Below are 24,453 nucleotides of genomic sequence, written 5' to 3'. Positions count from 1 at the left end.
TTAGAGGCTTTTGCATCTGAACTCTTCATATATTGGCTAATCACTAGACTTGGCAACAGTTCATAAAAATAAAAAAAAGAAGAAAAAAAGGCAGTTACCCCATCACCAGGACTCTGTTTGCTTCTGCCAAAAAGTCTCCCAGATTTGTCCCCATCAGAGAAAGACAGAAAACAGCAATATCTACAGTAGAATCACGAAGCGGCACCTGTGAAAAAGTAATAAACAGTGCTGCTTTTAGTCTTTCGGCTGCATTACAAATTAAAGCTTTTTTACTACAATAACTTACTTTTGCCATGTCACATGAAGTGGCAAGATCACAAACCGGAGCCAAATCAAAAGAATGTACTTTATTCTTTACACTCCGAGCAATTTTACAGTCTCCACAGCCGAAATCAGCAACAACTAAAGAAGCTGGTCTGGGGGGGGGGAAAAAAGGAAATAGAAATTCATTGACTTTCAGTGCCTTCCAAAAATGCTGTATTTCTGTAGTTCATTCATGGAAGATTATTCTGTGCATGAACACTGTGATTTAATAAAGACAAGCCAGTTCATTTGTTAATTGTTCTGAATGTCTTTAAAACAATTAACAAATTAAACTGTTGTTCAGGAAACTACAGCCATGTCAAAACAGCATACAAAGGAAAATTATTATTATTATTTTTTTTTAATAAATACATACCTAAAGTTAAAAGCAATATATATATATATATAGGTGTATGTGTGTGTCTAAAAGTAATGTGTGCTTGCATACCCACAAAAAAACTCCTAAAAACACTGCATAAAGGAATCAGCAAAAAGAAGGACATCTCACTTTTTACAAATATAGGCAATGATTGAATCCACAGGGTTTGTAGGCCAGTGCTGAACTTGTGCCGTGTAGCCCTTGTGGTAAATTGCAATGGCCTCTGGGTCCTGCCGAAACATGCGGTTGGCCTCACCGCTGGTCGACGTGTAAAGCTGCTCATTGATGTAGCGGAATCGAGCGGCTTCTAACCGCTTCTCCATCTTTATCCTTAAAGCAGTCGAGGGGTCAGGAGCCACTTGCTCTTCATCGCCCTTCAAACTTACTGTTGTACCATTGGGTTCTTCTAGTTCCTCTGAGGCTTTATTACGGTAATCAGGAAGCTGCGACTTTAAAATGCGACGCAATTTTTCTTTCTTCCACTTTTCTTCTACCAGTTTCCCTTTATCTTCCACTTTATGCGAGACTGTATTGTTACTTAGGGAGTCATCTGCTATTCTAGTTCCTGTGCTAGGCATTTCATCTGTTTTAGAGTCTTTGCGATTTTGAGCATTGTCCGTGATGGAAGGAATACCATTCTTTTTATGAGCTTTCTTCGTTTTTTTGGATGCCTTGTCATGTTTCTTCACTTTCTTGGATTCTTTGACATCCTGTGTTTGAACGCATGGTTCCTCGCTCGCAATGGCATCATCAGCACCTGTGGTTTTTGGAACATATTTGTTCTTGCACCTTCTTTTGTTTTTCATCTTGTTCTTCCACTGCTTTCTGCCCAGCTTGTTTTCTGCTCGACTTTCATTTCTCTCCAATTGAGGTCCGACTCCTTTGTCAATCTGATCTTTTCTGGACTCGTGTGACACTTTAGAATCTGCAAACACAGATCGATGTGAAAAAGTCAATCATGTTTAAGAGTGTAGACATAAAATGACTAGAACATGTTCTCACTTGTTTCTTTAACGCTCTTCTTTACTGGCTTCTTCTTCTTCTGCACAGGTGGTTCAGATGAATCCCCTTTATCCTGCTGCTTCCCTTCATTTTCAGCATTAGATGTTCTTTTACGCTTTTTGCACCTTTTCTTTTTTGCCGTCTTGACTGTAGTGGAGGCATCTTTCTCCTCTTCACTATCCTCAAAAACATTCCCAGCTCCCCAGTCTGGAACTGAACCCAATGTTTGCAAGGTTCTCAAAAGACTTTGTTTACCCACAACCTTATCCTGTTGGGATAAAAATGCTAGATGAAAAATTAAATTCATGTGGCAGAACTACACTTAGATTAGGGGGAAGACATCATAATACCTTGCCAGAGGCAGGAGACATCTTAACAGTGTGAGATGATCCATCTGGTAATGGAGAATCAGTCCATTCCTCTTCAGCAAACATGTTTGTAAACGCTGTTAATTTTGGACAAACACTGTAAACCGTTACAATGAGTTATACGAAAAGAATTTGCAAGCTAACTATTATGTGCCTGCATATCTTGTCAGATGATAAAATTGATCGTAGTGCTAGCAGAAATTATTGTTGACATCCCTCAGAAACCTGTAACAGTCTCCTACAACGCATTTCAAAATGAATTTACAGCGTACTTACATCTCTCTCTGTCTTCTACACGTGCTAAGAACCGTCACGTGGTTTTGTGTACATCCGGGTTACCGTGACAACTTCCTTTCCAAACTACTCGGATGCTGGGTCCTCCAAATGCGCTCAAGCTTTATTCAAATATTTATTTGAATAAAGCTCATTTATTAAGCTCAAATATGTATTACATTGTGAAAGACAAATGGTCCATTAAATGAAAAGCATGACCGTTTTAACACTTCGCACTTCAAACATTTACACAGAAACTGCACAGCTAGATATTTCAAAAAGAGATTTTGAAAAGATTTCTGAAGAGAGAAATGGAGGACTATTGGCTGTTACATTTTCTTATTAAAAATCTGATGATAGTAAAACGGTAACACTTACTGAATAGTATCATTTGCTAACATTAGTGAAAGTATGAAGTAACTTGAACTAACAATTAATGAACAATACATTTGTAACAGTATTTACACTCTGGGAGAACTTGCACAATTGGTGGCTGACTAAATACTTTTTTGCCCCACTGTACATGTCTGTCTGTTCTGTCTATTAATGTACATAAATATATGGAAGCCTGTTTTTGCCACAGGAAAAAAAAATCTGATAATTGCAGGCTTTTTAATCTCACAATTCTGACTCTTTGCTTGCAATTCTGAGGGGGAAAAATAGGCAGAATTCTGACATTGTCTCACAGTTCAGACTTTTTCTCAAAATTCTAAGTTTAAATCTCACAATTCTGTTTTTATTTCCTCCACTGAATGAAAAATAAAAATGTAATTGTGACTTTTTTTTCCTCACAATTCATACTTTTCTTCTCAGAGTTGTGAGCTATACATATGCATTGCGAGATAAAATGTCTCAATTTTAATACTGTGGCAGAAATAAGCTTCAATAGAAAGATTTCTGGATGCTTAAACCAAGAAATAAACTTAAATATATATATATATATTTCACCTCTCAAAATATAGGAAGGGTAATGATGCAGCAGTTCAGCGATTTGACAAAAGTTTAGAGGAGTTTTATGCTCTCTGTGATCAACTGGAGCTTTGCCTGGTAAGCACCTGCTGTGATTCTGGTAAAAAATGTCATTCAAAGATCTCGTTTGATTTCGATTAACATTGACGTTTTCGTTTTTCAGCGGCTGGCCCACGAGTGCCTGTCGCAGAGCATCGACAGCACAAAGCACTCTCCAAATCTCGTACCTACAGCCACCAAGCCGGACACAGTACAAACAGAGTCTCTGTTTTACTCTCAGTATCTCAGTATGATCAAATCACAGATTTCATGTGCTAAAGACATTCATAATGCTCTCTTAGAGTGTTCCAAAAAGATTGCTGGGAAGGTTCAAGGAGCTTGTAATTAGTAGCTGCCAACTGTATTTAGTTAGCTTTTTTACATAGCGTTGATGCTGATTGAAGAATGTATTTTTTTGTATTTTCAATTCCTTTTGTTTGTTTACTATTGTGACAAATGTACTCGTACAATTCAATTGATATATTCTTGAAAATAAATGTGTGTGTTATAAAATACTTGTTTGATCTAACAAGCTGCTTATGGGTCCTGTCAACTCAATTGCAAAAAATATTTTAGTATTATTATTTATACACTGGTTAATATTATTCAGTAGTATGTATTCATATTTATAATGAATAGAGCTTTTATTTAATTTTTTTGTAATTTTTATTAGTTTTTTTAATATTCTGATTAGTTTTAAACTACATTTTATTTCAATTTTTGTTGTAGTATTTATAATTTTTTCTATTCATTATCTATTAACTATGTTATTACCTTTCTACTATTATTATTTTAATATGAATATCTCCTTAATAATAATAATAATAATAATAGTTGTTTACTAAATAAATGCTATTTATTAATAATCTTAATGTTTAAATTAATTTATGTTTTCATTTTAGTTTAAGTGAAGTTATGTGCTTATGTCATTTGTATTTTTTCGATATTTGTATTTAGCTTTACTCAATTTTAAACCATTTTTAATTGTAGTAATTTTAGTACTGTAACAAAGTTAATTTCTTTTAGTTTCTTTTTTTAAGTTCTAAGATTTTTTTCATTTTAATTCAATAATCATCAATAATAAAACATTGTTTTTGTCCAATATTCTTGTTTTAGAGGGAAGGATTACTTGTATTTTCAAGAAAACAATAACGTCATACCAGATTCTTCTACTGGAAAACCTAAACCTGTTACCACCCAAACTCTTTCAGCAAGTAACCACGCACCTGTTGACCTTTTGTCAGGTAAACCTCATTAACTTGATTTACTGAATTCATTATATTGACTTCACTGTTGAACACAGCAACATTTTGGCTGAAATACTTTGTGTCATAGATGATTTCTAAGAACTGGTCAAATTAAAGAACTGTCTGTCAATCACAATCTGAATATTGCCAAATTCTGCTGATTGATCTTGAGTTCTTTTTAAACTTCAGTTAATTCTGTCAGTTTTAAAACCTTATATTGTGTCAGTACAGCACTATAGAGCCCTGCATTTCAGCCCGGGCCTGACAGGCCCCGAATTTTTTACGCCCCTAGGGCCGGGCTTCTGGCCAATTTTCACGTCATAGTTCAGACACGGGCCGGGCCTCGTGCCTGTTTTAGGCTTCTCCATATATTTATATTTTAGACATCCATCAATTAGTGACGAAAAAAATTTGCCACGCTGGTGGAAACAACATGAGACCCTGCTACCACGACTGTCAAGAGCGGCTCGACGGTGTTTAATGTTTAGTGTTCTGCAGCAACAGCGAGCGTGCCGACAGCGCAGCTGAAGAGTTCTGCGTTCAAATGCACGCAATAGGCTAAAGCTTGCCACATAGCACCAGCAAAAGTAATTACCAAGAATGTGTCAGGGGGAAATAGTAAGATGATGTTTGAATTATTTACTAATAAACTAGTGTTTTCTGAGTCCGTGTCAAGGATGAAGTTGCCAATCTTTAGAGAGAAGTGCATCTTTACGGATTATGATTATAATGAAAGAGTTTTCAATTTGTTTTATTTCGTTAAGTAGAAATGTAAAGCTTTCTATAGATGTGAGGCATGTATTCGCTGAGTTTGGGTTCATTTTTGTGAAGCGCTCCTGTTCAAGACCGAGACGGCAGAAAGCGCATTGTGTGTTTTCTTTATTTTACAAAAGCACAACGTTTTGTTGATATTGTGAGTGGACACAAATAAAAGTAGAACCTTTACAGTTCCGAATGATATATTACTCTTACCTTTATGAGCAAAAATGACAGCGTATTTTAAGTTGTTTGCAGTGAAAAAAAATGCAAGTGATCGGGCTGGCGCCTCCATGTCCTGCAAATCGCACTTTAGCTTCCACTCTCCGCACAAACGCTTGGATATGCGTCTAACTGCACACATTGATCTAGGTTTAAACATTGTTATATGCTTGGAACTGTTTTATATCTATAGATTTTATTTTAGACAAGTCTGGCCGCTTGGTCGTTACTTTAAAAAACAAAAACATATTTAACGAACAAAAAATGCTCCAAACTTTTTTCTAAATTAACTTAATAAAAAGGGAGACGGGCTCGGGCCGGTAATTCTGATAAGCTGTCAGACACGGGCCAGGCTAGGGCCTAAATTTGAGGCCAGTGCAGGGCTCTACAGCACTATACAAATTACACATTTTTCATTAGAGATGGTTGAGGCCATTGTGGAAGTTCTGTTGCCAGATCTGTTGACAAAAAGACCAGACAGCTCTTTACACTCATGTAACACTATTTAGTGATGCATATGCCGAGTGTTTATTTATTCTTTACTTATTGTCCATTATATAGTTTACTTATTTTTATTATATATTACTTGTGTTTTTTGTATTTTTCCAGTTCTTCTGGAGCGTGGTAGCAAACTGAGAAATGCCATGGTGGTTTCAGCCTTAAAATCTGATGTGGAGCCAGATGTTCCTCTGAAGGACATTCCCCTGCCTCTCTCCAAAGACAACACTGATGTCTTGTATGAACTCTACTTATTCTTACACATACCTATGAGGGGTCAAAATAGATAAAATGGCAGAATGTTGATGATTATAAATAGTGTTAAACATCATCTTCCTCCTAAAGGCCAGCCAGGCCCTCGTCAGGACAGTTTCTGGAGAACATCCTTCAAGCAGAACACCAACATCCTGTTCACTATCTTGAAGAACCAAGTCAGAATAGAGTCAACCCAGAGGACATGGCTGTGGATTTGCTGCTGGGAAGGTAGTCAAGGCTACTGATTAATTGACGAAAATGGAACTTTGCTCATAAATACTTGATGGAAATGTGTGAAACTTTTAGAGTGAGATGAATTATTTTGTCTGTGTTTGCAAACTATATGCTTTAATGTTTGTAATGGCTCTGTTCCTCAGTGTTAATGGATCTGTGCTGCAGTTCTGGGATGGAGAGGGTTCTTTCCCAGATTCTCTTTCTGATCATAGTAGTGTGCTCATGGACAGTGAGCTCAACGACCCTCAATATGATCAGAGTCTTCTGGAGAACCTCTTCTACAAAGCTCCTGTAAGTCATACAGTGTAACACAGCAAGCTGTTATATGTAGTTTAGTTTCCTTAAACGTATAACTTTGTAAATAATTTTTTCCCTTTTTTTTAGATATCAGATGAATGTTTGGAAGAGGAGCATCAAAAGAAAGATCCAGCCGAGAAGCCAGTACATACAAGACCAACTAAAAATGCCCAGTCAGTTACACTAATGCAAGAAGAAATGCTCAAAACTCATTCACTTAAAATAAATACATTAAAAATGTATTAATAAATAAATAAACATATATGTAAATGTTTTCACATATGTGTATAGGTACAGAGAAATAAAAATAGTTTTATTTTGAAACACATTTTTTCATATCTGCTGTTGTGTAAACTGCCTTTTTTTTTTTTTTGAAGACTTGATTCTGAAGATGTGCAGCATTCAGAAGCAGGAGATGATTTCTCTGGACTTGGCATGGATATAATAGCTTTACTTGGAGATATTCATTTTGCCAGGGTCACCATCAGTGAGTTAAAAGTTTCCACTGAGAGTATTTCAAGAAGTCTCGCTAAAAAAGGAAGACCACCTCGCCCCCTCACCACAAAGAAATGGTACCACATTTGTGATATTTCACATCAGATAATATTCATAGATGATGGTGGCTAGAAGATATTGTCCATTTTTAAAAACTAACCTGATGTAAATATTTTGTTTATCTAGCTTTTATATCGTAGAGTACCTCTTTCCACTGGTCTCTGCTGGGTTTGAGGATGTTCAATGTGTACCTTCAGAGATTACAAAAGTTGTCTCTAGTAAAGTAACAGAGGGCGGTGAGTACATTAGTTTTAGAGAACTACGAGAAACCAGAAGTAGTGTAATAATCTGGTGATTCATTTTTGTTTCAGTCGTGATGTTTCAGCACCAAAGTTTGTTTCCAGTGAGGTTCAGTAGGTCATCTAGTAAACAATGGTGGGAGATGAACATCACATTCAAGATCTACTCCAGAAATAGCCTTCAAAAGACAGTAAGTGCAGTGTGTTCCAATCACAAAATCAAACAAACCTCAGAAATCAAGGCTCTTTTGGTTTTATCTGTTAGAGGCCTGATCTTCTCATTTGTTGTTAAGCCCATTCTCATTGGATCAGCAATGTTTCCACTGAGCTCCCTGATGCAGAGTGAATCGCTGAGCATTTCTGCTGCCCTTCCTGTTCAAAGACCGGATGGAAACATTGATAAACAAGCAGTTGGTCCTCTGAAGGTAAAGAATCGATCATAAGAACCAAATTTGGGAGATTTTATTGATCGAAGTGATTCATTCTTTGTCCCTTATGTTTTTTAAGGTTTCATTTGAATTAGCAGCAGACAAAAACGATTTCTCCACCAAAAAGAGACCTGCAAAACGAATGCTGAGTCCAGCAAGACCCCCTCCTTCCCGTTTGACTGAAGAGCATGATGGGCCAAAGGGTTTATGTGTGACTGACCACAGGAGAGACCCGTCTCCTAGTGCAAGTGTTCATCAAGTCCAGAGTATCCTGATACCTCCAACCAGATCACGATCCACATCACCACACGTCAGATACCAGAGCTCTCTTCATGAGCCTCTGCAGCAGGAAGTGGAGGAGACTGAGATTTTGCTTCATATGTTGCTCATGGTGCCTGATGGGAAAGATTTTAACTGTGCACCCATGCAGTCCAACATCTACTTGAACTGTAAGCTCCTCGGATCCGATGAAACCGCTCGATCGACAGTGAGCTGGGGTCAAAAACATCCATCGTTCGGTTTTATTCAGGTTGGTGCTAAATATAGAATCGAGGAAAGTTCACAGGCTTTACCCATATTACTCTGTAGTGGAAATCGTCAGGGTTCCCACAATACAGTTAGTTTATTATTTGTTTTTAATCTAATTTCTAATATGATACAGGTGGCTCCAGTCACACTGACCAGAAAACTGTTGGAGAGAATGAAGAACAACATGATGGTCATTGAAGTTTGGTTGAGGGCCAGTAGTTCAGACCATGATAAACTTCTTGGTTTGGTAAAACTACCTCTTCACCAGTTCTACATGTCTTTCAGGTAGATCTATATATCTATCTATCTGTCTGTCTGTCTGTCTGTCAACGTAATGTATGTATACAGTATTTATATTTGTATGCTATAGCATAAATATAACATTAGTAACTCTATGTGCAGTATATTAAGTTTGTGGTATTTTTGTAGTTGCAGTATAATATTTTATTTATTATTATGCATTTCCTATTAAAATAAATGTGAAATATGCATAGAATTAAATATTGTTATAAATAAAATATTATTTCTTATATTATATAATGATAATAATGAATAGAATAATAGCAACAATATATATTAATATTAACATTATATTATATTAGTAATTTATATTCATATTAGTATAAACTTTATATTAATAGTATCTTTATAATGAATTACTTTATATCAAATATATCAGTGTAGTTATCATTAAATGAATCTAAAACTAATAAGTCATGCTTTTATTAATTGAAATAAAATAAAATAAAATTTAAATATTATATCCATCCATTTTCCAAAATATTAGATGACATTTACATTTACATGTAGTCATTTAGCACATGCTTTTATCCAAAGCAACTTACAAATGAGGACAATGGAAGCAATCAAAATCAACAAAAGAGTAATATGTAAGTGTTATGACAAGTCTCAGTTAGCTTAACGCAGTACACATAGCAAGATTTTTTAAATTATATAATAAATAAAAAGAAAACCGATAGAATAGAAAAAGAATAGAGCAAGCTAGTGTTAGAGGCTTTTTTTTGCTTTTGTTAATTGTATATTAAATAAAAAGAAAAGAAATAGAATACAAAAATAATAGAGAAGCTAGTGCTAGTTTTGTTTGTTTGTTTTTAAAGAAAACAAGCAGTTAGTAAATGAATAGAGTGCAAGTCTAAAAGGATCAAGTATTTTTTAAGAATAGAATTAGAATAGAGAATGCTGGAGTTAGAGGGTCAAATAAAGATTGAAGCCGATTCTTGAATATGGCTAAGGATTCAGCTGCTCAGATTGAGTTGGGATGAAAAACTGAAACAGAAAATTAAAATGAAATGTATAATATATAAATATATTTTTATATAAAAAAAAAACAAAAAATTTATAAATTCAAAAATAACATTTTAAAAATAAAAGTAATGGAAAAACATGAATAAGTACTCTAATAGTAAATAAAAGAATAGTAAAATAATACTGGAACATGTAAGCTTAACTTTTTTTTCTTTTTACTTTGTCTCCAGAGACCCCAAGATCACAGATCTGCTCTTGCAGTCTCAGTATCCAGTGGTTGGAGTGGACAGTTTTATACCTGTGGTTGATGTGTTCAGCGGCAGCACTCGTGGACACCTCAGGGTGTGTCTAGCAATGGGTCTAGCACAGCAGATCACAGCACTGCAGCGAATGAGGGATGACGAGCCGACCCACGTATCACCGCTGCCTCGACCAGCGCACATGTTAGACCACCGGCCACATGTAGAAACCAAGGCTAGTTCACTTTAAAACTCCCAAAAGCAACACTGATGCTCAACGAATGAAGCTTAATTTGTTTTTAAATTGATGATTTTGCAGGCCAGTACCACTCTGGATGTTCTGCGTGAGCATGTCTTCATGGTCCGAGTAGAGCGAGTAAAGGGTCTTACGCCTCTGCAGTCCACAGTGTGGGGAGAAGCTGACTGTTACATCCAGTACTCCTTCCCTGCACAAAATGAGTCGAGAGAGGACACGGACCCACATGTCGTTGAGAGCAGTAAGCTGTTTTCTTGCTGACTGTATTAAAAGTCTTTTTTTTTTCTGTTCAGCTCAACCAACGCTCTGTTCCACAGATGTGGAGCTCAAGGCCTACCGCACTGAGACCACTCTCTGTGTGCCTGACCCCGTGTTTGGACATAATGAGACTCATGTCCTGCTGGCTCCTCCTGACATCCCAGTGCAAAGAATACTGCTGAGCTCACTGGCCAGTCAAGGGCTGAGGAACGGAGGAGGGGTGCACTTTGAGGTTTGGTGCAGGTACAGTAAATGCAGAAATTGTAATTTAGTCCTGAATTTTATTTATTACATTTTAGCATTTAAAATGTATTTCTTTTATGTGGCAATAATTTAATTTAAATGTATTTATATATATATATATATGATTGTTTTTTTTAAATTATATTTTAGTGCTTAGAAATGTTACCAAGTAAAAGAGACATTTTATTTAGTTAGTTGCTTTTTACATTGAGAGCAATATTTAAATGTTTTAATTCAGTTTTTACAATTTAGCATGTAAAAAGCATGTGTTTTTTGGCAATATTTTATTTATTGACATTTTAGCATTTAAAATGTTCCTTTTTTTGTTTGGCAATATTTGTTTGTTTATTTATTTAATTTTACATTGTAGCATTGACACTTGAACCGCCATAGGTCGCTGTATACCTAAAAGTGCCAGCGGGTAAATTTTACCCATGCACATGACAGCTGTATTTATTTGGCTAAAGAACATATTATTTCACTGTATTATGCCACTGTCTTCACAAAGAAGTGTCTAGAGTCATGCAATAATTATGTCTAGTCATCAACTATATTTTTATCCTGTTGTTATGTTCAAGACTTTTTAATGCAGTCTACACTAATCCATAATGGTCAGTAGCCTAAGCTAAAAAAATTTTAAAAAAGCCTGCACTGACAACGGAAATTAGAAGGTAGTAGCCTAAATATTTATGTGATGTAATATTATAATACAATGTCATTAATCAATATATTAAGATTACCCATGCTATTTAAATGACTAAAATAGCCTATAGACAATAATGAGCAATACTAATTCACCACACTGCATAGGATGATGCGATGACAAATGCAAGCGCACAGCTTCACCTAAATATTTATTAATTTATTTAGTTATATATACATTTATAATTTGAATAAGAGAACAACACCATTAAACTTTGTGTAATCAAAAAAATTGTTTTATTCATTACATCATATAGATCAGATTTTTTTCTTCTTCAGCAAACGGCCAGACTAGAATAGCAACACAGTAGCGAATAATAAACTATATGGTAAGACAAAAAGTAATTAATCAAACCAAAGTTTGACCAATTAGAGTAACATTAGGCTAAAACATGTAAATATGATATCTGGATCACTGTCAGATGAGCCGACCCAGCACACATAGCTTACCATCAGACTCTCCATCACTCATGGCATTTAGTGTTTCTAATACCTACCTTCCATAAATCGCCTTTTTTTGTCACTTTTACTTTATTTATGAAACTGATAACCACTAAATCAGTGAGTGAAAGGCGTTGCCTGGAAATGTACAATGTTAAAACATAAGCGGCAAGAAAATGACAGCGCGAAACTACATGCATTATATAGCAGGTATTTTTTGATCTGGTTTTATCGAAATTATTTTTAACAACATTGGATTGTAAATTACATAATTTTAGTAAAAGTCAATGACTGGGAGACTTGAATGTTTTATTTTAAATCTGTTATGTACATTTGAAAAACAGCCACGGGTAAAATTAACCCCGTGGCGGTTCTAGTGTTAAAAACATGTCTGTTTTATTTATTTGCTGTTTATGTTTTAGCATTTAAAAATGTGGGTTTTTTTAGCAATATTTTTATTATTTATTTAAATTTTTTTCTTTACATTTTAGCATTTAAAAGCTTGTTCTTTGACAATTTTTTATTTATATACTTATTTTTCTCTTTTATTTGTAAATATTTTTATTTATTTGTTTGCTTTTTATGTTTAAACGTTTAAAGCATTATTTTATTTTAGCAATATTTTATTTGCCAATATTATTATTTTATTCATTTGTTTATTTTTTACATTTATTTATTTCAGCATTTAAAAATATATTACTTTTATTTAGTAATATTTTTATTATTTATTTCTATTAATTTAAAATCCCACATTTGTATAATTTAAAAACATGTCTCATATTTAGTAATATTTTAATTGTTTTTTTTTTGAAAATATGACTTATTTATAAGCCTATTGAAACATTTGCAGGTATTATTATCCAAATGTTAGAGATCAGCTAGTAGCCAGAGGACTGCTGCCCATGTCCAAACTGTGTGCCATGGTAACCATGCAGAAACAGGGTCAAACCGATGCACAACTTTTCTCCCTTCCTCTGGTACCAAGAACCGACCGACCTGTCGACACACAGCCTCAGCCCCCTGGTAGTTGCATGTCTTATTATCTTATAACTGCAGATAACATATATAGTGTTATATGGATTTTAAACCAATGTAAAAGTAAAACCTGTTTTCATCTGTGCTTACCTGTAGGGCTGCTTGAAGTGAGTGTTCAGTACAAGTCTCGACCAATGAGGAGTGTGGGAGTGAAGAGTGGGGTTGTGCCGTCCCGCAGAGTGATGCTGGTTGTGCAGGTGCACAGAGCAGCCGGGCTACAAGCTGCAGCCAAGTGAGTCAATCTGCCTCAAATCTGCCTTTAGCTTTTAAGCAATTACCCCAACAGCAGTCTAGCTTAATTAAATTGATTTAACATTACATGGAGTATAATTTAGCCATCTTTTTGTTTCTCAGAGCTCTTGCAGATGCAGACAGCTCACTGCTGTATTACTCTGAAGTGGGGCTCAACTCCTTCATCACAGTGCAGTTGTCCTTCCTGCCGGACAGTGAGGTTCGAAGTACACGTGTGGCGGCCCGAAGTTTCTGCCCAGAGTTTGAACATCAGGCCGAGTTCTGCTGTAACCTGCTGGTGCAGAGAGACAGCGGGGAGAGTGTCAGTCTGGCTGAACTCCTGCAGGAGGCAGTGGCCGTCTTCACCATTTACAACAGAGACACACGCAAAAGTGAGTTACCCTACTTGGAAAGGTAGACAGACATGTGGAGATTTCAATTTTCTTTCACATGACACACTTCTTTTAAGGATGTTTTGATATCTTTGGTTTACATATGACTCCACAAAACATGCAGCTCTTTACTGCATAATCCCATCGTGCAAAAGATCCATAAATGTGTGTAGGTGTAGATCTGTGTTGTATGGAATAAAAAATGGCTTTTATGGGTAGAATGGGTAAAATGGGTAGATTGAGTTTTGTCTGCTGATTCAGTATTATTACATTACATAAGTGGTATAGATTATTATATTTTATTTTTAGTTCTATTTGAAAAGGATATTTTACCTGTTTACTGTACATATTTTCAGGCACCTTCTTTTTTCTGTATTTTTATGTCTTTACACTTACTGTTTAGAATCATTTAATATTTACTTGTTCGTTTTTAGTGTTATCACTCCATTCCAGCATTATAAATACTATATACTGCGTGTTTTGTTTATCTCATTGTAGTGGCAGATACCACAAGATCGAAGGACACTGTCTTGGGCACTGTGAAAATTAAACTTGCATATCTGATTCATAAAAGAAGTGGTATGAAAGTCTTGAATATTAATAGGATTTAAGTTTTTGATTTATTTTTATGTTGTAGTGTTAACTGATATATAATATAGTATTATTATTTATTTATTTTTACAATATTTACTTTTTAGAATTTAAAAACTTGTCTTTTACTTGGAAATGTTCTTGTTAATTTTATTACATTATTTTTAAATATATATATACATTTTTTTATTTTTTTTCCCCTCAAAAAAAACATTAATGTGTGTGTGTGTGTGTATATATATATATATACACACATATATTTATTTAATTAATTAATTAATTTGATTGTTTTTGAACAAAAAAGTATATTATGCTCAACAAGATTGTATTGGTTTTATCCATTTTTATTATTTACATTTTTTAGTTTTTTTTACATATTAACGTTTAAAAAATGTTTGTCTTCTATTTGGGTATGTTTTAGTATTTTTTATTTTTTTTTAGTTTATACTTTTTGAAAGTATTTAAAATGAATAGAAATATAACAATGGTATATAAATATATTTTTTAAAGGCATATCTGGCTGGTACAGTCTCTCTCTACCTCAGCGCACAACTTCATCTCACAGTCTGACCTCAGCAGGAGGACTTGAAGTCTCCATCAGTTTTTCCCATCATGCAGATAGAGAGCGAGTCATCAGTTCAGCCCGTGGACTGGGATGGGACGTGGGGCAAGACAGTGAAGATGAGGCAGATATAGAGGATGAAGACACTTTGGAAGAAAGCACAAAGTCTCTGGCATTATCACTATCCATGCCTAGAGCGTGGCTGCCCATCCATTGCCTGCTGCTGCCAGGACATGAAGACTTAAAGCGTTCCACCTACTGCTACTACAGATACAAACTCTACAACCAGCAGACCTTCTGCTCTGAACTTAGACATCCCGTTCCAGACGAGAGTGAAGGAGAAGAAGGTTTAGCCACCGTGGCATTTCAGGGGAGCAGAAGCGTGGTGCTGAGGAGGACTCAACCCTTGCGCTGGTACCTGAGGGAGGAGAGGATGGAGGTGCAGGTGTGGGTGGCCTTTGGGAAGGAGAAGAGAGTCCGGCCTCATAATGCTGACCGTCTGGTGGGCTCTGCTTTTGTTGATCTCTCTGCTCTTGCTGGGACCTTGAAGCACCATCAAACAATTAGCGGTAGATATTTGCTCTTTATTTATCTGTGAAGGGGCTATTTGTGCACTTTAGCTTTTTATTTTTATATAATATTATGCTGGCCTATTATATTAATCGTTATAAAAATCATTATGCAGCAACACTGTTACCACATGATAATTTCACCCTTAGTAAACAGAATATTGCATGACAACTAAAAACTCTCTATATATAACCGCTCAAAAGTATGGGCTTGGTAAGATAAGTTTTAAGGTAAAGTTGTTTTTTTTATCCTCACTAAGGCTGCATTTTTTTATTTTATCCAAAATACAGTAAAAATAGTAATATTGTGAAATATTTTTACAGTTCAAAACAGCTGTTTTCTATTTGAATGTATTGTAATGTAATTCTGTGAAAGCAAAGCTGAATTTTTGGCATCATTACTCCAGTCTTCAGTGTCACATGATTCTTCAGAAATCATTCTAATATGCTGATGGATTCTTTGATGAATAGAAATTCAAAAGAACAGCATTATTTGAAATAGAAATCTTCTATAACATTAATGTTATCACAGACCATTTAAATTATAGTGTATATTTTAATTTAATTTAAAGTTTATATAATTACTAACCAATATCTGGCCTATCCTGGTGTTTTTTTTTTATTATTAATCTATTAAGACTTTATTTATAGAGAAATATTTGGTAATGGGGTTGAACTGTGTATCAAATAAATGTAAAATAAAACATGTATAGGTATGGTTTAGTTTGAGATCTCTTTGATTTCTGAAGGTTAAGCACTTCCTTTCATTGCCATTTTGTTGAAGAACAGAAATTTGATTTCATTTAAAACATTTCAGTCCCTATTTTGAACCACAGTTTTAGTTGATCTCAGAAGTGCTAGGAAAATCCTACTTTCCAATGATGTGTCCTCTGCTCATTACTAATATAATATTTTGGTAACATTTTGGTATTCTCTCCTGACTAACACATGGTTCTCTCTCATGGTAGGTGTGTATCCTTTGTTCAAGCGCTCTGCTGTAAACCTGAGTGGCGCTGCTCTCAGAGTCCATATCACTGTCACAACAGACTCTGTACCACATGAGCCTCAAGCCCCTGAGGAGCTCAACAGCTCAGGAGAAGATGAGGAGGATGGAGGCCTCCCCACCACAGTGCTGTCAAGACCATTTCAATCCTCCAGCAGACAGCTGATCAAATCAACCATGAACACTGAAGCTCCACCATCCAAAGAGATCAACAATGAAGACACCTTCATAGCCAACATAACTGTGGACAGAGCCATGCATCTGAGCCTGAAGGGTAAAATAACCACAGGGATTACTGATTTTACTTCATTCTCGTTTACAAGTACCTTGTTTTAACGCTGTTGTCATCCTCAGGTTGTCCTCTCGCTGAGCGTGGTGGAGGATTGCCTAGTTGCTGTGTTTCTTACGCCATCGCCGATGCCCCAGGCACAGTGACCACAGCACTCATCAAAGACAGTGACTGCCCCGTGTGGGACCACCAGCAAGAATGCAGGTAAACCCATTTGACATTCCTTTTCACAGAAAGTGAATTGTGACAAATTATACAAAAGAGGGGAGGATCTCGATGAAATCCGAACACAAGTGGTCACAGGAGATGCATGTAAAGACCAGGTGGAAGCGGTCATGCATGTATGCAACTTAATACAAGGTGGAAACAGGGCCCATGTTAAACTCGTGGCTGTTTTTTTGTTTTCAGACTGTCGAAGGAGCTACTTTTGGATCCCCAGCAGTCCTTGGTTTTCAAAGTTTGGCATAAAGGAGGTAATGACATGGCAATCATTCACACCCTACCACCATATTTCGCCATAAAAGATTAGTTTTGCATTATGTTTTCATTTGCAGAGGTTGAACGGGTGATTGGATTCGTGTCTGTTGACCTGTCACCACTTCTGTCAGGATTTCAGTCAGTTTGTGGCTGGGATAACATCACTGATTTCAGCGGGCAGTGTCAGGGGCAGCTGAAGGTGTCTGTGTCTCCTCTGAGGGCAGTGCAGGAATTCCGTGCACAAAGACTGCCTGCCCACGAGGCCGCTGCTCCAGACTCAAGTGTAAGTCATTTACAGATAAACCTTTCTTATTATTTTCAATATTGAAAAAGTTTTTGTTGTGCACTATTTTTTGGAAACCATATGCTACCATTCAAAAGAATGGAAGTATCCTGATTTCCACAAAAATATTACACAGACAGCAAATCAGCATATCAATGATTTCTGAAGGATCATGTGACAATGAAGACTGGAGTAATGATGCTGTAAATTCAGCTTTGCCATTACAAGAGTTAGCACATTTTAAAATACATTAAAATAAAAAAAACTGTTATTTTAAATTGCAATAATATTTCACAGTATTACTGTTTTGACTGTGTTTTTAGTCAAGCAAATGCAGCATTGGTGAGCACGAGAGATTTCGTTCCGAAACATTAAAAAAAAACGTAATTATTCCAAGCTTTTGGCTGGTAGTGTATAAAAATAAGTGTCCAGTTAGTTTCACCTAATAATGTCTACACAGTTGTCATGTGGTGATGATTATGTGTCTTTTGCAGGCTCTCTTTACCGCACTTCCACTTTGCTATTCAACGACAGCTACGTACAGCAGCTTCCCCAGCCACATCAGTCGATTCTCAGAGCAGAGGATCAGCACACCTCCTGATCAATTTGAAAGACTGCTCTCTGACAGGTAGCTATTTAGGGAAAATGATATAGAAAAGCTGCCTTATTGTCAGATTTACTGTCTGAAGTAATAACTGTGGGGATGTGTGTTCAGGTACAGTGTGACAGAGCGCCACGATGAGCATATGGACAACATAAGAATGTTCCATCAGAGTTTGCATGAGGAAGAGAAAGCGTCCTTCGCAGCAGATTCTCACCCATCCAGTTCAGCACTCTTCTCTGCCCTCAGGTACCCACACTGTCTTCTGTTTCCTGGATGAAAGATTAAGATGTCACATCAGATAATGATCAGATTCCATATGAAATCCAATTATTGTTCTTCACATGTATTCCAAATAGAAGTTCTGCATATGCAAAAACTATTCCTTAACAAAAGTGACAGTAAAGGCATTTATAATGTTACAATAGATTCCTGTTTCAAATAAATGCAGTTCTTTTGAACTTTCTAGTCATCTATCACAGTTTCCACAAAAAACATCAACAGTGTTTTCAAGATTGATAATATTAAGAAATGTTTCTTGAGCAGCAAATCAGCATTAGAATGATTTCTGAAGGATCATGTGACACTAAAGACTGGAGTAATGGCTGCTGAAAATTCAGCTTTGCCATCACAGGAATAAATTGCATTTTAAAATGTATTAAAATAGAAAACGGTTATTTTAAACTGTAATAATATTTCACAATTGTTTTAATTTTTACTGTATTTTTGATTAAATAAATGCAGCCTTGATGAGCATAAGAGACTTCTTTCAAAAACATTAAAAAGCAGACCCAAGCCTTCGAACAGTAGAACAGTAGTTTATTTGCCAGATTTAAAATTGACTTTATTTTGTTATTTAACAGATTATTTAAGATAGCAAGTATTATGGATTCAACTAGGGATGGACGATATCTTATCGTTTATGACATACCGGTAAGAATTCTCCCCACAATAAGAATTAGTCTTCCCGCGATAATAACAATAAAGTCTAGTCGCTAACATATTTCTGTGTGCGACAGTGCGGAGCGACATGACGGAAGGTGGATGTGAAACCAGTGTTGCCAACTAATTTTCAGGGGAAGTTGCTAAAGGAAAGTCGATTTGTTGCTAAAAGTTGTTAAATGATGTTGTGATGTCATTGCGCGATGACATCATTACGTAATTGCGACGCAAAAATGTGTCACTACGTCAAATCTCAGCAAAAAATATATTTCATGTTAATTTAGATTTGTTCGTAAAATAATATAAATACATTATATAATAACAAAATATAAATAACTGTATTTTTAAATACAACATTGAATTATTGAACACTTACACATTTTTAAACCATTACAATTATTTATTTATTTTATTAGCTAATAAACTAATAAAACTACACGTTCTGAACAATTATCGTTTTAAGCAGTGTATTAGTAGTTAGATATTATGCTACACTCTAAGAAAAGTCTGTAAAAATAGGGCACAATCTACTATGTTAATATGAAGGAATTTTCCGTATTGATTTTTCAAGGGTTTTTTACCTGCATTTTAAATTACCCATTGTATTTTGTGTTTTCGGGTTACAGGGTTACAACGGATAATGGATAACACATAATGTCCTGAAAAATTGCTAGTACCTTTTCCATTTTTCTCTATTTTTCTTACAGTGTACTAACTGATCAACAATCACAGGTACAAGCTAAGGTGTATCATAAATTAACAATTATTCAATTATTATTATTATTAAATTGAACAATTGCAAATAGCAGCTAACTTAATTCATGTGATGTGTGTACTGCTAGGCATCTTTGGTTTCCTCATTTTGTGTAATTTAGATAGAAATTGTGTGCCTTTTTATCGTTTGAGTCACTTATCAAAAGTTGTACATATAAATATCTACATATTTTGCTAAGGTGCTTTTGGAAGAAAAAGTTGCTAGGGTAGTGTGAAAAGTTGCTAAATTTAGCACCAAAATTGATAAGTTGGCAACACTGTGTGAAACTGAGGAGGAGTTTATCGCTAAATGACCTGGTTTGGTTAGGGCTGTACAGTGCACAAAAAAATCAGTCTGAATAAAGTTACTACAGTAGCAAGTGTGCGATTTACAGTTTTTCATGTGCATGAGCCTTTTTACAAACCTGTTGTCCAACAAAGATATAATTTATTGACATACTTTTTCTCCAAATTAACTTAATAACATAGTCGAGTGTTTGAAATAACTTATTTTTGTGACCAGACGTGGTTTCATATTACAGAATGATAGTATTATAAAGGCTATGTCGATTAGCATTGCATTATAAATATACTTTCCTTATAAAAAAAATACCCAAGATTGCTTGAAGAACACCGATAAACCATATATTTTTTGCAGTCGTTGTGCATTTTATTCAGCTGAGCTAACTGGATGCCTTTGTCCATATTAGGGATTTCATGGAGCGTGTCAGTAGTATTACTTCTGCGATGCATATGTGGCGTTTCTGCGCAAGGGCACCCTCCGGCTTGCAGTATGAATTAAACCGTCATTACATTACATGTGTACCCAGTATTGCTCACAACACCCTATTATGAGTAAAAATAGGAAAGACAATACTTTTCTCTAAACAAACAGGATTCCCTGAATTATCGTCATTGATATCGTTATCACAATAAATACCAGAAATATCACGATATATTTTTAAGCCCATATTATTGCCCATCCCTAGATTCAACACAATCCGATAATTTTTTTATTTTCTAGATTTAGGTATTTATGTGCATTGACCGTTCATTCCACTTTGGCTTTCATTTTTGATTGTCAATGGAATTTTTTTTTGTTGCATTTTTAGGAAAAACCTCAGTGAGCTGGATGATATTCAAAGGTATTTCAGCCGAAAGTTGTCCACTCCAGCCTTCCCAAAGCTGAGTGAGCTGAGAGGAACCTCCAGGCTGGACGAGCATAGAGACTCAGAGACAGACACCACTCGACTGCTACTGAAGTCCAGTCAGCTGGTGGGAGAGGTCAATAACATTATAAAAGGTGAGTCAGTTGTTAACTGTTAGTGTGACTTCCTGTTTATTTAAAGCCATTTTTAACTCTTTATTTTAACTCAGGCTTAAGTGAACACCAGACAGAAGAGGCTACAACTAGCCATAAAAGCTCTGCTACTCTTGATGTGGTTGAGGAGCACTTAACATCTGGAGTAGATCAGCTGATATTATCAGAGTCTGATAGCTGTGAGATAGAGCCACGCTTTCATAAGGAATCAGACATGATGTCGGAGGATGAAGATGAAGTCTCGCCCATCAGCTCTCCAGCTCCAGCAGAGATCAGACAGTCACCAGCTGCTGCTGAAGATGAAAAGCTCCACCACCGTTCCAGCGATCACTCATCTGATGAAGAGGAAAAAGATGAGCATGAAGACTTTGAGGAAACTTTAATACAGCCCCGCACACTCAATGAGGTCACTTCAGTCACAGACAGAACCAGCCCTTGGACCAGCCTACTGTCTGACCCAGATATGGGATCTCTGGAGAGTCTGGAGTTAGTGCAGCATCACGCTCATGACGACACCATGCACACTCAAGGAGAGGAAAGAAACAGCAGAGACATTCTTCCAGACTTTAACCCGCAGTCATTGACTGCAGAATCACAAGCTGTTGATTCTGATTCCGATATCTGTGAAAGATCTGAAACTGATCTCGATACATTTAGGAGTGACGGTGCTATTGCCACAGACCATCGGGAACAGCAATCTTCTCCAGATGGTCTGGATGGAGATGGTGCTCTTTCTAGTATTAGTGAGGTGGAAGATTATGAACAAAGTAATAGTGAACCTGAAGAAAGTGATGAGAGACCAAACTTGCCTCCCTCTGCAGAGTCTGGTTCTGAAACAGATGATAAAAGTGATGAGAGAACAGCAAAACCGTATCCTTCCAAGCTTTGTATGACCTGAAAATTTAAATTATTTTTCTAGTTCTTTTGACAGCATATGTGGCATGCTGCTGATTACCACAAAAAAAGTCTTCATCTGCCTCCGTTTTGTAAAAACCAACAAAAACTTTGACACTTGCCCCATAGACGTCCATTATAAATGGAAGTCTGTAGGACAAGTGTTTTAAACTTCTGCTTGTATTAAAACATATCTGGGTTATTTTTATCTAAACACCCCTGTGCAGTTTGGAATCTGTAGAGATTCCAAATTTCTTCCTGTCGGCTCACCATCTGGAGGCATCCATGAGGGCTTTGAGGATGGCACCTGTCTTTCCATCGGCAACAACTGAATCTGTGAGTACTCTCCCATTTTTTTTAACTATAAGAAAGCTGCTGCTACTGTTTGGTAATCTTGAAAAAGTTAAATGTGCTATGTATTATTATTTTTTGACTACTAAAGCATAAAAAAAACTGTAATATGTTTGCAGATATTTAGGAAACATGCTAAGTTCACATACTTGTTTCTCTGAAAAACAATGCTACAGCCAGTTATTTGACCTTGAAATATGCGTTCTGTGTCAGAATGTCTGTTTTTGTTTTGGTCTGTGTGACTCCGCCCACTGCCAGCTTACCAAATAGTATTTTAACACCCTTGGCTGCAAGTTGGTGGAAATATCATTCTATTGTATCTATTGTTCTATCTGTCTGTTTGTCTTTTATGTCTGTCCTGAAGCCTCCTCTCAAATCTGTTGATCATATTATCATAATGTCCTTTAACACCAGGTTTTTTTTTTTTTTTTTTTGAAAAACCTACTGTTTAAGCTTATCAAGTCTATTGGCGTTATTCAGAAGATATGAGTGACTACATTTTCAAATGTGGTCCATAATGTCTAATCTTTATCTTGTAAGCACAATCTACAAATTTCATGGATCGTGGTACGCTTTCTTATTTGTAAAATGATTTATTTGTTTTTAATCCTGTCATGATTTAGCTATTAAAATTCATTCTTTTAGGAGACTGTAAATCCTGGAAATCTATATAGAAGAATGCCTCGATCAAGACCAAGCATCCCTCCATCACAGAGAAGTGAAGAGACTAGAAGAATTGCAAAAATATTTGCTTCGAAATTTACAGAAGAAAGTTAATACATTCATTCAAGATTTCTGTGTTTGTTTTCATTTTTTAAGTATGTGATTGGGATCCTTATTTATTTCTTACATGATGCAATATGGTATACTTTTTAACAGTAATTTTAATAATGTGAGCATTAAAAAAAGTTGTTTATTTTCAGTAATGAATCTATTTTTGTAATAAAGAATTTTGTATTTCCATCTACGGTAATTGTTTTTGAAGGTCCTGTTCTCACTATTTAGTTTTACCTCTTATAAACGTTTTCAGTTGTCTGGGGCAGTTAATGTCTGTCAGACTGAGCTGCTCAAAGGCTAGAAGCCTTTAGCTGACAGATGAGAAAATTGCCCAATTTGAGCTGCTGCAGACAATGGCACCTACTGACAGTGATGTAACCAAAGTATTATCCAGAGACAAAAGAAGCCAACGGCCTGACAAAAGCTCTCCTTTACCCTCTCAGCCTGTTTAATGAGCTCTAATTAGAGAGATGAGTCCAATCAAGCAACTGGTCCTCGTGTTGACCTTCTTCTAAACCAGATGAATCAACTGACAGCTTCTGAGCTATAAAAGATGGCAGCAAATTAAGCTAAATATAATAGATGAAAACTATGAACCATCACCAATTATTAACCATTTTACTACATAGAGTGGAGGAGGCTTTGATGATAAAATTGTTATAATTATTTGGTTGCATTTGTTTATTTGACTAATACATCAATGATGACAAATTGCACACAAAATTTCTGTTTTAATGTTTATTCTTTTCGTAGAGTTCCCAGATCAGCATCACACCTTTACTTGGGAGTCTGGTAAATGTTAGGTTGAATCTTGTCAAGTGGCTGTAAAGCAGCATGTCTTTGTGGCAATCGGCGAGTCTCAGTGCTCGATTCATTTCTGGATATCAAAGTCGAGAATGTGTCGACACAGCCACGATGCTTAAGAGGAGGAAGATTTGATATTGGAGATAAATGAGGATACTGGAAACCAGGCAGCAAGATAACAGGAGCGGTGCCACTGAAAACATTGATTGTGGTTGGTGAGTGCAGGAAGTTTGGATGATGCCCAAAACGGCAAAAATCAGCATCTTGATTGTATATCTGAGCGTGTATGATGAGGTTATGGATCTTCTCGGCTTGAAAAAGGCGTCGATGACACAACATCTGAGAGCTTTGAAGTGATTCCACAAAATCTGTCAGCAGAAGCTTTCCTTCTATGAACTTCTGCCAGAGATTCTGGAGAGTTAAAGACCGAAATCTCAATCAAAACTTTGAAACCACTCTTTCAAGTCTTTGAAATCTGAATCTGCATTTAATGAAACGCATATCTCAGCTGTACCTCGGATTGACTCAAGGAATGATTGGTCTTCTCCTTAAGAAGCTTATGAATCGTTCGAAGGCTGAGT

The 24,453-nt window shown here is 36.0% G+C and overlaps 3 protein-coding genes across 4 annotated transcripts; 2 read left to right on the top strand and 1 right to left on the bottom strand.

Annotated features, from left to right (window-relative positions):
* Nucleotides 1-91: 91 nt before the first annotated feature.
* On the bottom strand, nt 92-2,420 carry LOC107582664 (ribosomal RNA-processing protein 8-like). Of its 2 annotated transcripts, none has more exons than XM_016268576.1 (6): nt 2,329-2,420; nt 2,035-2,149; nt 1,685-1,952; nt 812-1,607; nt 287-416; nt 92-205 (listed from the first exon to the last, which is right to left on the bottom strand). In XM_016268576.1, exons 2-6 carry the CDS (start codon nt 2,116-2,118, stop codon nt 95-97), a joined length of 1,389 nt encoding a protein of 462 aa, XP_016124062.1. In that variant the 5' UTR covers nt 2,119-2,149; nt 2,329-2,420; the 3' UTR covers nt 92-94. The 2 variants fall into 2 exon arrangements, with proteins under 2 accessions (XP_016124062.1, XP_016124061.1); XM_016268575.1 differs by having other exon boundaries at nt 2,035-2,129.
* An 838-nt stretch (nt 2,421-3,258) lies between these two features.
* LOC107582653 (mediator of RNA polymerase II transcription subunit 29-like) lies at nt 3,259-3,832 on the top strand (the record flags this gene model as incomplete). The annotated part of the gene is made up of 2 exons (XM_016268564.1): nt 3,259-3,372; nt 3,458-3,832. Coding segments are annotated over 2 exons (339 nt in total), but the record flags the coding sequence as incomplete, so codon positions are not given.
* Nucleotides 3,833-4,515: 683 nt separating this feature from the next.
* c2cd3 (C2 domain containing 3 centriole elongation regulator) lies at nt 4,516-24,374 on the top strand. The gene is made up of 29 exons (XM_016268526.1): nt 4,516-4,577; nt 6,168-6,294; nt 6,402-6,539; nt 6,689-6,836; nt 6,930-7,015; nt 7,220-7,414; nt 7,524-7,633; nt 7,709-7,827; nt 7,930-8,061; nt 8,144-8,593; nt 8,726-8,877; nt 10,089-10,332; nt 10,417-10,594; nt 10,671-10,854; nt 12,848-13,020; nt 13,129-13,264; nt 13,387-13,655; nt 14,154-14,234; nt 14,757-15,377; nt 16,346-16,654; nt 16,735-16,873; nt 17,078-17,142; nt 17,224-17,429; nt 17,924-18,057; nt 18,145-18,279; nt 20,838-21,028; nt 21,103-21,916; nt 22,168-22,276; nt 23,822-24,374. The coding sequence occupies exons 2-29, from the start codon at nt 6,203-6,205 to the stop codon at nt 23,894-23,896; spliced, it is 5,685 nt and encodes a 1,894-aa protein (XP_016124012.1). The 5' UTR covers nt 4,516-4,577; nt 6,168-6,202; the 3' UTR covers nt 23,897-24,374.
* The last annotated feature ends 79 nt before the right edge of the window (nt 24,375-24,453 follow it).

The sequence above is a fragment of the Sinocyclocheilus grahami genome, unplaced genomic scaffold (assembly GCF_001515645.1).
Source record: "Sinocyclocheilus grahami isolate Dianchi unplaced genomic scaffold, SAMN03320097.WGS_v1.1 scaffold46.1, whole genome shotgun sequence".
Taxonomy (NCBI): Eukaryota; Metazoa; Chordata; class Actinopteri; order Cypriniformes; family Cyprinidae; genus Sinocyclocheilus; species Sinocyclocheilus grahami.
Note: the sequence above shows the minus strand (reverse complement) of the source record. Positions and strands in the feature narration are given on the sequence as shown.